Source organism: Pholis gunnellus (genome assembly GCF_910591455.1).
Source record: "Pholis gunnellus genome assembly, chromosome: 1".
Lineage (NCBI taxonomy): Eukaryota > Metazoa > Chordata > Actinopteri > Perciformes > Pholidae > Pholis > Pholis gunnellus.
In genome coordinates this window covers 553,660-565,382 of record NC_136528.1, presented here as the reverse complement: position 1 = coordinate 565,382, position 11,723 = coordinate 553,660, and the positions used below count along the sequence as shown (strand labels likewise).

The window sequence follows — 11,723 nt, the reverse complement described above, 5'->3', positions numbered from 1 at the left end:
CCAGATCTGGATCTGATTAGACCAGTATCCAGACAGACACTGAGACCTGACCCTCAGCTGTTGTGTTGTCTCTGTAGATGCCATGACAACAAGGCGCTGCATCTGCTTCCTGTTTCTGGTGCAGTGGATACACACACACTTGTTTCTATGACTTAGGGGGACATTTAATCGATTTTCAACCTTGTGGGGACCTGATTTTTCTAGAGTCCCCACAATGTGATGTGTAAAACGGTATTTGTCCACACACACGCACACACACACAAATTCAAAAGTAAAGTAATATAAAAATGAATGAAGAATTCATTGAAAAATCTAAATAATTATTAAATATGTCAAAGTGACCTAAACTCAGTTTCTGTTGATTCTTAATGAACGATAAAGAGTTTAAGTGCAAAAAATAAAATGAGCAATGTCCTTTATATTTTTAGGATCGTCGGTTAAAGACTTGTTTTCTGTCTTTTAATAAATAATGTTAATAATGGAAAAAACAAACTATGAATCTTAATATATATTCACCTTTTATTTGTTCTTTGTTTTCTAGAATAATTCTCTTTCCTTCACTTTAATAAATAGATAAGAAGTTGAAAAAGTTGATGAGGTCATAATGTTTTGTTTCTGAGTGTCATGTGACTGAATTACACGCATCATCATGTCGTTAATCACCACCAACATTTACTGAACTCTCAGAAGAACCTGTAAAGAAACATTTCACCAACTTTACCTCGTTTGGAGAACCAAGGGTTCTAAAACATTCATGAGTTCCTCAAAAAGTTCCAGCAGTAAAAACAGAGAGAACAGAAAACATTTATTTAACCTTTTATTATTTAATAAAGTAACTTCCACTGAAGCTACGGTCCAGTTTCTGCTCCTGAATGAAATCCAGACATCAAAGCTTAAAATATCATTAATGCAGAACAAGAACAAGAACAAAACTACAGAATGTTAAAAAAACTAAACAAAGCAACAATATGCAGGATGAAGAAATAAAATGAAATCCCCAAAAATGTCCCAAAAGTTTTGAAACAGTGAGCTGAGAGGACGTCCGGTTGCTATGACAACAGCTCCATTCAGACCGGATCAACACATAGCTCATCATTTGCTGTAACCATGGTGACATGACAGGATATTATGGTCTGTAATAGACGTGGATACAAACATTCATAAAGACAAAAGAAGTGTCATGTCTTTAAAGGAACAACGTGTAACATTTATATGTAATTATAATATTAATATTTATTTATTGGTCTATAACCACCTAAAAAATAAGACGTTTTTTAGTTGGTTGTAATCTGAAACTTCAACACCAGATGGCGCCACATTCTGCACGCTGGCCCTTTAAGATGTATTCAGAATCACAGTAATCAGCTGATAGTTGATGGAGACACTTTGACTTCATGTGAACTAAAAAAAAAGACTGTTGTTCACAAATAGGTCGATACGTCGCTGTTAGCATGTTAGCATGTTAGCAATGAGCTGAAACCACTAACAGACAGAATCCAGTCTGAACGGAGCTAACGAACTCATGAAGACCTGGTGCAGCACAGTCCTGGATGTGATCCTCCAGACTGTCTGTCCGATGGGTTTATAGACTTCATCAGTCTGAACATGAAGCTGTGTCCAGTTCAAACACACACACACACACACACACACACACACACACAGACACACACACACACGCACACATAGAGGGGGGGGGTCAAAGTTCAAGGTCTGGTCCCAGACTTAAGGAACAGGTACTTCCTGTTACTTCTCAGCCTTCTGCTTGTCGCCGTACGTCCCGGCGTTCTTGTATGCTCCCACGTAGCCCGTCTTCTCCACGATTTCCTCGCGGCCCTCGCGACCTTTCCCCTTGCCGCTCTCGTCGAAGCGCTCCTTGTGAGACCCGGTGTAGCGGGACGCGTCGGTCAGCCGGTCCACCGCCTTCGCCTTCGCCACTTTCTGATGGAAACACAGAGAAAAGAAATGAGACTAAAGCTGCGTTTACAGGCGTTTCTCCATGGAAGCCGTTATCAACTTAAGCCATTTATTTCCTCCATCAACCCATGAAAGAAATAACCTCTATTTCTGCTTAGTACTCGTTGTAGAAATCCCAGATATCCTGAGAAACTAAACGTCTTGTCTGGTTCATAACATCATCTGGAAAAGTTTTGCCTGTATCTATCCAGACACACGTCGGCTGGTTTACTGCTGCTGCATGAACCCAAAGTAAACAGATTTTCCTGTGATTTAATTACAATAAACAGATAAAAGGGATGCTGAAATAACTACATCATGATGATGATTTGTAAAAAGTCTAAATTCATGTTTTGCTAGTTCTCTCCAAAACTTTGACAAGTAAATCACTTTTAAAATACTTGTTTTCTGAATGGAGTTTGGATCGATCTGTGTCATGCAATTTTTCACAATGAGGCTGATTCCCGTATTCCGCGCAGTTCGCTACGTCCGACTTTGGATGTAATCTACTTGCACGAAACATTTGCGCCTCGTTTGGTGTTAACACGGCATAAAGTCAAAGCTCCATTCAGCCTCAAACAGGTTTTCTTTGTATAAAGTTATTTATCCTTCTGGACTTATTCTTTGAATTTATCTGAGTGATTTAGCAAAGTTGTGATTGTTGACGTTACACATGAAAAGACAAGAACGTTTTCCTCTAAACGCATCTTTACAAAGTTTGAAATAAGCGACTAACACTTTAAAAGACTGTTTGCTGGGTCTCCTCTGTCTCAGTGTTTAACGACCCCAAGATGAACCAAACCAGCTCCTGGCCTCAGACTCTGATGACTTCATTATGATAAGAAACCCGTCTGATGAGGGTCCAAACATTTAGAGCAGAGTGAGACGTCTGTCTGTGGAGCAGCTCTGGACTTGTTTCCTGCAGCTGAACCATGAGACCTGAAGAAGAAGTAGAAGCCCGGGGGGGTGATGAACCTCCGTCATGCTGTCTGATCACGTCTGGAGGAAGCTCTTTGAGAGACAGACAGCTCAGCTGTCTTACCAGAGTTTTAAACGGCAACGCACAGCATCAGTACGTCGACATCCGTTTCTATGCAGATGACACACAGGTGTTTAACGCCTCAGGCTCCTCCCCCTCAACCCTCAGGGGTCCAGACTGATTCAGAGAAGGGGGGGGGGCATAAAAAAACGTTACATTATTAATAGTTGCAATGTTTTACTTTTTGTTATAAATTGTGGCAAATCAAACTAGAAAAGTAAACTCAAAGTCTAGATGGCGGCAAAAAAAACGTGATTTCTACAACTTCTTTTCGTGGATGTCAGTTGTGTAACAGACTAGTACGGTTTGTGTTAAGCCAAAGCAGATTGCCAGAAAAGCCTTTTAGCTACTGAAGCAGTTGTTGATCACTTGCGGCCCCTACTGGCCCTTTGGGAGAAGTGAGGAGTTAGCGGTCAATAAAATCTGTTTTCAAAAAGTTTGAATCTCGGCAACCGTGAGAGGTCCTTGAACTAACAGCGATGAATGAGCACAGAAAACATCAGGCCGACGGGTCCAGTGGAATGAAAGATTAGCCGTGGACAGACAATCAGACACACACACGACCCGGACGCATGAAGTAAGAGTCAACGATTAAGATACTTTGCTGCTGTTTTATCTAATCTATTTAAAACTATCCAGCTTGTATTTGTTTGATTACTTTCTCACCAACAGAGCCATCCTGGAACCTCTTCTGTTCATCTTATGAATGATTCACCGTCGGCCTGAACACGTGTGAAGTTCACTTGTATGCAGATGATGCTGTAATTTATATCCATGTGTGACACCCATCAAAACAGCTGCACCCACTGGTTTCTATGGAAACCTGAGCTCCAGCAGCATCGGGATGCAGATTCTCAGATTACTGCCTTCATACGTGTGAGACGTGTCCAATAACACCGATCAGAGTCTGGGAGGCCTCTAGTTCGATTTCAGTGGACTTTATCATTTTGAAAAAGTTCTTGTTTCATGTTGTGTTCATGTCAAAACATCAGAGACACAAAACAACCACAAAGAGACACAAAACAATGTCAAAACATCAGAGTTTTGCACATTTCAACAAAGAAAAGGTCCACAATCACTAGATAAAGAAGCTACATCTTTCAGATAAAAGCTTCTCATCTCACCGTCACTCCCACGTTGGTGGGCTCTCGGCCTTCCACCAGTTTGTAGATGGACTCCAGCGCCTCCTCTTTACTTTGACCTTTGAACCTCTTCGGGGCCAACTCTTCCAGAGCCCTCTGGAACTCCTCGTAGGTGACGACCCGAGATGTCTTCTGTCTTCACACAGAGGCAACAAAAACAACAGCAGAAATTACCAAACTGGAGTTACTGTGAAACAAGAGCTGCAGCTAATAACAACAACGGGATTAGCGTCTGTTCTGGATCCTCAAACTGTAGACTCACTTGACTTTGGAGAAGACGATGTCCACGTCGGTAGCGGTTACGTTCTTGCCGTCGGTGATCCTGCAGTCTTTGCACAGTTTGGCCCAGTTCTTCCCGTTTAGCTCCTTCCCCGTGGCCTTTGTGTCTCCGTGGACGGCGAACTTCTTAAAAGACGTCAGGAGCTGCTCCATGTCAGCGCTCTCCGCCATGACGGCAAAAATATATCTGCAAAAGACAAGACGAACAAAACAGAGCTGATGATACGTTAGAAAGGTTCCTCTCAGAATGGAAACAATCATCAGACAATATGTCACAGAACCACTGAGACAATGAAGAAGTAAACTCAGAGTTCTGTTTTATGACCATAGAAAGAGATTTTAGTGGTGACAGACGGACGGATAGAGGAGGACACCAACCACCAGAGATTGTCCTTTTTTCAGACAAGACATTTCATTATAAATGGTGCCAAAGAAGAGAAATGGCGTGCAACTGGCTGAGGATCCGACAACGTCCATAGATGTATAAAGAGAACTGGACACAGAGTCGGGGACAGACCAGGACCAGGATACCTGGCAGAGTCCTCGATGCCTCTGTGATCAGCACCACGTTGGCTATGATGACACACACACAGATCCACACGGAGAAAACAATACCAGTGTAGATGGTAACAACCACAAAGAGACACAAAACAACCACAAAGAGACACAAAACAACCACAAAGAGACACAAAACAACCACAAAGAGACACAAAACAACCACAAAGAGACAAGACTGGTTTATATTTCTGTCTGTACATTTTAAAAGGTGTTATATAAATAAAGATTTTGATCATGTGTGCCGTGAGAGCAGCAGCTACTGTTTGTGTGTGTGTGTGTGTGTGTGTGTGTGTGTGGTGTGTGTTACTCGGGTGTGAGACATGACCTCACTCTGGTTTCTCAGTCTCGTGTGATTACACACATTGATGCAATGGTGCAAACAGTGGTTGTCACAGTAACGGAGTCTCTTGACATTTATAATCCAGGTGTGTGTGTGTGTGTGTGTGTGTGTGTGTGTGTTGAGACGTTTAGGTTTTCGGGGACACCCCCCCCCTTAATATTTAGAACAAGTGCATTTGTACCCCCCCCCCCCATTTCAAACATTTCCAAAAATAGTTTGCCTCTCCGAGACCTCCCCCCTTCATGTGTCTCCCCCAATGTTGAAAGGAAGCCGACGCCCTGTGTGTGTGTGTGTGTGTGTGTGTGTGTGTGTGTGTGTGTGGGGGTGGGTGGGTGGGTGGGTGGGTGGGTGGGTGGGTGTGTGTGTGTGTGGGTGGGTGGGTGGGTGGGGGTGGGTGGGTGGGTGGGTGGGTGTGTGTGTGTGTGGGTGGGTGGGTGGGTGGGGGTGGGTGGGTGGGTGTGTGTGTGTGTGTGTGTGTGTGTGTGTGTGTGTGTGGGGGTGGGTGGGTGGGTGTGTGTGTGTGTGGGTGGGTGGGTGGGTGTGTGTGTGTGTGTTTACACTCAGGTGTCAGATTCCAGACAGTTGAGACATTTTAAGTTTCAGTTCAATGAGTTAAACTGAGTTTGTCCTCATTAAACTATGAAGTAATCCATCACCCGTCTGTCTCTCTCACCCGTCTGTCTCTCTCACCCGTCTGTCTCTCTCTCACCCGTCTGTCTCTCTCTCACCCGTCTGTCTCTCTCTCACCCGTCTGTCTCTCTCTCACCCGTCTGTCTCTCTCTGGACCTTTGAAACAGCTGATTGAAAACATCATCAATAATCAATAGAAATCTTTACCTTTAGATTAATAACAATAAAACAGCTTTTTTATGTTATATTTTTACTGTGTGCTGTGTCAGTATGTGTGTGTGTGTCTTTGTGTGTGTTTGTGTGTGTGTGTGTGTGTCTGTGTCTTCAGAAGCAGTTCTTACCCGTCTGTCTTCTGTGTTCCCGTCTGTCTTCTGTGTTCCCGTCTGTCCTCTGTGTTCCCGTCTGTCTTCTGTGTTCCCGTCTGTCCTCTGTGTTCCCGTCTGTCTTCTGTGTTCCCGTCTGTCCTCTGTGCTCCTGTCGGTCTCTTCTTCAGCTCCGTCTCTCTCGATCTCAGCGGCGGTCGCAGGATTCGAATGAGCTCTGCAGCGCTGAGGGCTTGTTGTCATCTGTTTACCCTGTTGCCATGACGACATCCTGTCCCACATCAGGGAGGGCAATAAAAAACGAAGGAGGGAGGAGAGGAGAGAAGGAGAGGAGGGGAGGAGAGAGGAGAGGAGGGTGGAGTGTTTGGTCCTCCGGTAGCTCTGTCATGGAGGTCAAAGGTCAGAGGGAACATTTCAAAGTGCTGCATGTTTCAACACCAATAAATCATCACGACATTAATACTTATATACACAAAAAGTGATTTATGTACGAATATAAAACACGTTACTGACAGATAAACATTATAGTTAATGAAGTAAAATCATTATTGAGCTCAATTCAGGTTAAATACAACAGAGAAAACAAGCAAAACAAAGAGTAGAAAACTAACAAAGAGACACAAAACCACCACAAAATGTAGAGAAACTACCACAAAGAGAAGAAGCCGCTGAATGAACCTTTGACTCTCAGACCTGCTGACCCGGTCTGACCAGGTCTGACCCGGTCTGACAGGACTCTACCGGACTGGTTCACCTGAGGAACACAGAAGCTTCGGGTTTGTTGACATTTTGTTAGTTTAAATAAACTGAATCCCACAAACCACATCGCTGTGTTCTGTGTTGTCACGGCAACAGAGAACACAAACAGTAGAAACACGTGTAACGGTGTGATGTCATCAGGAGGAGACAGGAAGTACTTCAATGTGAGGGGAGACAGGAAAAATGCTCCAAAGGTCGTCTGTAAGGGAGGACGCTCCAGCCTGTGACCTCTGTTTAATAAAGATCATCTGTCTTTATGGGATGTAATGATTAAAGGTTTATAAATACAACAGTGTGCTAACACACACTCTCTCTCTGAGGACCCGGGAGGATATGACCTCATCGTCAGTGGGTATGTCAGCAGGAAGCAGCTGTCAGTGTGACAGCACATGTTGTTCAGGGTGGGAGCGTCTCCAGAGACCAGAGAGTCATGTGATCAGGCGGGGGTGCAGTTCTTTCTCTGTGAGTTATCAGAGAGACCGATGGAAGGAACCCAGGGCACTTCCCAAGTCTCCTACTTGTCGTTTCCTTGCTCCTCGCTTGAACTGGAAGTTGTTCTGCTCCTCCATACTGACGGCCGTCCCAAAGCTCTTATGAGCGAGGAGCGAGGAGAGAGGAGAGAGGAGAGAGGAGAGAGGAGGGATCTCTGAGGAGCCATGAGCGAGGACCCACGAGAACAGACTTCCAGGAAGTGTTTTAACGGCCGACACGCCCCCTCTTTGTTCATCTGTCATGTGATTGGACGCTGCAGCCGATCGGACTGATGATGTTGTTCAACATGTAAACAGTGAAGACAGATCAGATTAAACTCTAGTTGTTGGAATGCTGTTAAGCAACTATTGTTATCCTGTTTCCGTCCCCCTTCCATTTTTTTGGCACTTATCTCCTTCAACATTTTTTAAGCTACAGAAACTTTTCAAATATCAACATGTTCAGCTTTTTCAGCTTATTTCTGCTATGACTTTTCATATTTCTAATCTTTAAACTTTTTGAATTATTAAGCTTTTTGCAACTTTTTTTTGAATGGGTTTCTATGGAGAATATTTTCAAATCCTTCAAATACTTCTTCAACTTTCAAATCCTTCCTCATACTTTCAGCTACAGACACCATTTCAACTTTAAAATGTTGAAAAAACCCTGATCTATTGCCGCATAATTCAGCTTTTTGATATCTTTTTAACTTTTTGAACTGTCCCATTTTAACTTTTATGATTTTTTCAGTCCTTTTCTGCCTTTATAATGGGTGTGTATTGCGCAGCTTAGAGTGCGTGATGTCATCGCTAGAGTGAAGAGCAGCTTCAGATTCTTGTGAAAAAAATTTGTCTTTTGCCTTCGACTCCACAATTTTCACTCTTCATATATATTTTTTAGATTTTACAGTAGCTAATCCTGTTCTTCTCGTTAAAAAGTGATCCCACAGATTTACACATTTGGCAGAAAATGACTTAATTGAGAGGAAAACCAACGTTCTGCTCCATAGAGCTCAATGTTAAATCTGACCACTCATTTCTCAAAGAAAGCAGACGGTACCAGTTTTGTATATTGCGCTGGAGCTCACATTTTTAACACCACAAACATAAGAAATACATCAGCGCGTTCGGCAGAGTCTTATCTTTCTCACGGTATCCATATTTTATTGATTAGTCTCATGGTTTTGGTATAAAGGGCATATGTTCGACAGGTAGTTTTGTTGAAAATCACTGTTCACTCTAATCTCTCACACAGGTGCTGCAATCACCAACCAGTGCACCCAAGCACACAGGTGTTTCTATGAGCTCGTTAGTGATGTTTATAAACATACAGAGGCACTGAGACACACACGCACACACGACTTGGAGATATGCGTGATGCTGCTCAGCCAATCAAATATGGGTATTCTGACAAGTTTCCTGATTCCAGTGAGATGTACACACACCATGACACAAGTGGGCGAGACGAGGAAAGACCTGGCAGAGCAGGACAATAGTTACTTCAGCTGTAAATGTTAAAACATAGGACAATCTCCAGATGAGAAGGATTGCCAGAGAGATCAGAGTGTCTGTCTGTCACTCTCTCCCTCTGTCTGTCTGTGTCTCACTCTCTCTCTGTCTGTCTCTCTACGCACATGACTTGGAGGGATTGTTAGACCTCCTTTCTGTCTGTCTGTCTCTCTCTCACACTCACTCAGTCCATCTAACTGTCTGTCTGCCTGTCTGTTCTCCATGAACAGGCTGCTGGCACACAGGTGCTTGTGATTAAGGTAATCAGCAATGTTGATAAACACACAGACTCACTCTGTGTGTCTCTCTCATACAGTCATTCAGGTCTTGGATACTTTTAGAGGACCCCCCCACACACACACTTATTCTAATGCTACTAATACTTCTACTACTTATAATACTTCTACTACAACTTCTACTACTACTACAACAAATATCACTACTGCTGACATTTTTTAAGCCACAGAAACCATTCAAATATTAAAATGTTCAGCTCTTTCAGGAGAGGGGTGCTATGACTTATCATCAGCTTTTTGCAATTTTTTTTTAATTGCATATCTATTTTCAGCAATGTTTTTGTAATTCATTTCAGCTTTCAGCATTCCAACGCATTTTCAGCAGGAAATGCATTTTCTAGTTTATGTTTGATCTGTTTTCTGATTCACCATCTGGTTTAAATAGATGTTCATTGTAGTCTGAACAACAAAAGAACCACAAACAACTTTCTTCATTTATAGAAAGATTTGTGTTTTCATGATGTGATGTTCCCTCAATAACTTCATGATGAAAGGATTAAAGTGAGAGATCTTTACATCATTGATCATCATTTCATTCAGTCACATGAGGCTGATCATTCAGAGTTTTATCATTTAAGAGAAACAATAATCATGTTCTGGTTATTTAATAATGACGTCACAATCACAATTTCAAAACGTACAGACGCAAATAATCATAAATAAGACGAAAACATTCTGCCGGTAGAAATGATCCTGATCTCATAAACACAGTTTAACAGACTACAGAGATGATCACTGTGTGTCTTTATGAGTTATTAGTGTTATTAGTTACTATTATTAGTCCAGTGATCATGTGAACAGACACAAACTTCTCTGAAGTCTCTCCAGCTGTTAAAGCCGACTGACAGCTGATCCAGATGTGATCAGCTGATCCTCGTCATCAGAAACAGACTCGCTTCACGCGACGCAACTGAGGAAAGAACGAAAGGACGTCTCATGTCTCTTAAAACATGTTTCCTAATTTCCTCTCTCCTTGCATGGTTTCCTCCATGCATCCCTGGTTGGAGGGATTAAGACGCAAGGAAAGGGCTCAAGTGAGGGAAACGGGGATGCAATGAAGAGACTTGGGATGCACCTCCTGAGTGAGAGATTGAGCTACAGAAGCTGGTGGAACAGAGGGGAGACAGGAAGTGATGTCAGGTGAAATGTGAGTCACTCTGCTTCCAGTGAAACATAAGAGGATGTGACATTGTTACTTGTTGTGGTCGTAGAAATATAAAATAAAGTGGACGTAGTGAAGTCAAAGCTTCACGTGCTAAAAATGCATTCTCTCTAGTGTCCACCAGGGGGCGACTCCTCTGGTTGTATAGAAGTCTATGAGAAAATGACTCTACTTCTCTCTTGATTTATTACCTCAGTAAACATTGTAAACATGAGTTTATGGTCTCAATCTCTAGTTTCAAGTCTTCTTCAATACAGCATGATGTTCATTTAGTAAATGATGGTCCATTTAGAGTCACACAGACCATAAAGCAGGGGATGCTTTAGGGGCGGGGCTACACGGTGATTGACAGGTCAACACCAAGGCATGTTTACCTGCACACTGCAGCATCACGTTACAGATCAAACAGTTCAATGGAAACCAGTACGAGATTGTTGGTGAAGTGAACACACAAAGACCTCTGTGTGTGTGTGTGTGTGTGTGTGTGTGTGTGTGTGTGTGTGTGTGTGTGTGTGTGTGTGTGTGTGTGTGTGTGTGTGTGTGTGAGAGTGACATACTTCTCATTGCCGCTCCTTTTTGATCAACATTGTTTTGATGTTGTCGGGGCTCGTTGCCGAAGCAACTCCTCCTCTCATCGCGGAGGGACGGTGACATGTAACACACACACACACACACACACACACACACACACACACACACACACACAAATATATTTGGATATAAAAGTTTTTTTTTTTTAAAGTGATCAGTTTTCAGTCATTTATTGTTAAACAGGTAAATTCAGCCGACGGCTGTAAAAGATCAACAAACATCCTGTTTGTGAACACAAACTGCTGAACTCAGGAGCAGATCAATGCTGAGACAAGATTAGCTTAGATTAGCTTAGCATAAAGACTGAAAATAAGGGGGAAACAGCTAGCCTAGCTCTGTCCAACAGTAACACATTCCATCTCCTCTAAAGCTGATTGTTTTTATCTGGTGTCGGACTATTTACTAGCCATGTTGTCAGGCTAGCTGCTAACTAGCTGCTCGCTTTAGCTTCATATTAACTCTTCAGACATGAGAACGGTTTCACTGCGACTCTCAGAAAAGAATGAGAAGAGGAGGATGGGGGGGGGGGGGGGGGGGGTGATACACAACAATGACATCCCACTAGAGGAGCTGGTGGCACGTGATTGGCTGAAAAGTGGAAAAAAGTGTCACAAAGTGTCACAACATTGCTGTGAATAAAAAAAGAGCTTTTTAACATGAAACTATCAGATA

General features: G+C 42.8%; 1 protein-coding gene across 2 annotated transcripts; it reads right to left on the bottom strand.

The window, feature by feature from the left end:
• Window positions 1-751: 751 nt before the first annotated feature.
• Window positions 752-6,442, bottom strand: tppp3 (tubulin polymerization-promoting protein family member 3). Of its 2 annotated transcripts, none has more exons than XM_079156753.1 (4): window positions 6,283-6,367; window positions 4,397-4,629; window positions 4,117-4,270; window positions 752-1,938 (listed from the first exon to the last, which is right to left on the bottom strand). In XM_079156753.1, exons 2-4 carry the CDS (start codon window positions 4,582-4,584, stop codon window positions 1,744-1,746), a joined length of 537 nt encoding a protein of 178 aa, XP_079012879.1. In that variant the 5' UTR covers window positions 4,585-4,629; window positions 6,283-6,367; the 3' UTR covers window positions 752-1,743. The 2 variants fall into 2 exon arrangements, with proteins under 2 accessions (XP_079012879.1, XP_079012880.1); XM_079156754.1 differs by having other exon boundaries at window positions 753-1,938; window positions 4,397-4,600; window positions 6,283-6,442.
• Between the last annotated feature and the right edge of the window lie 5,281 nt (window positions 6,443-11,723).

Bases quoted from the DNA above. Each gene is read 5' to 3' on its own strand.
- tppp3 (XM_079156754.1), bottom strand. From the start codon at position 4,584: ATGGCGGAGAGCGCTGACATGGAGCAGCTCCTGACGTCTTTTAAGAAG. The intron at 4,271-4,396 runs GTGAGTCTACAG...CTCTGTGTGAAG, and splicing joins ATCGTCTTCTCCAAAGTCAA to ACAGAAGACATCTCGGGTCG. The intron at 1,939-4,116 runs GTGAGATGAGAA...TGTTTCCATCAG, and splicing joins CCACCAACGTGGGAGTGACG to AAAGTGGCGAAGGCGAAGGC.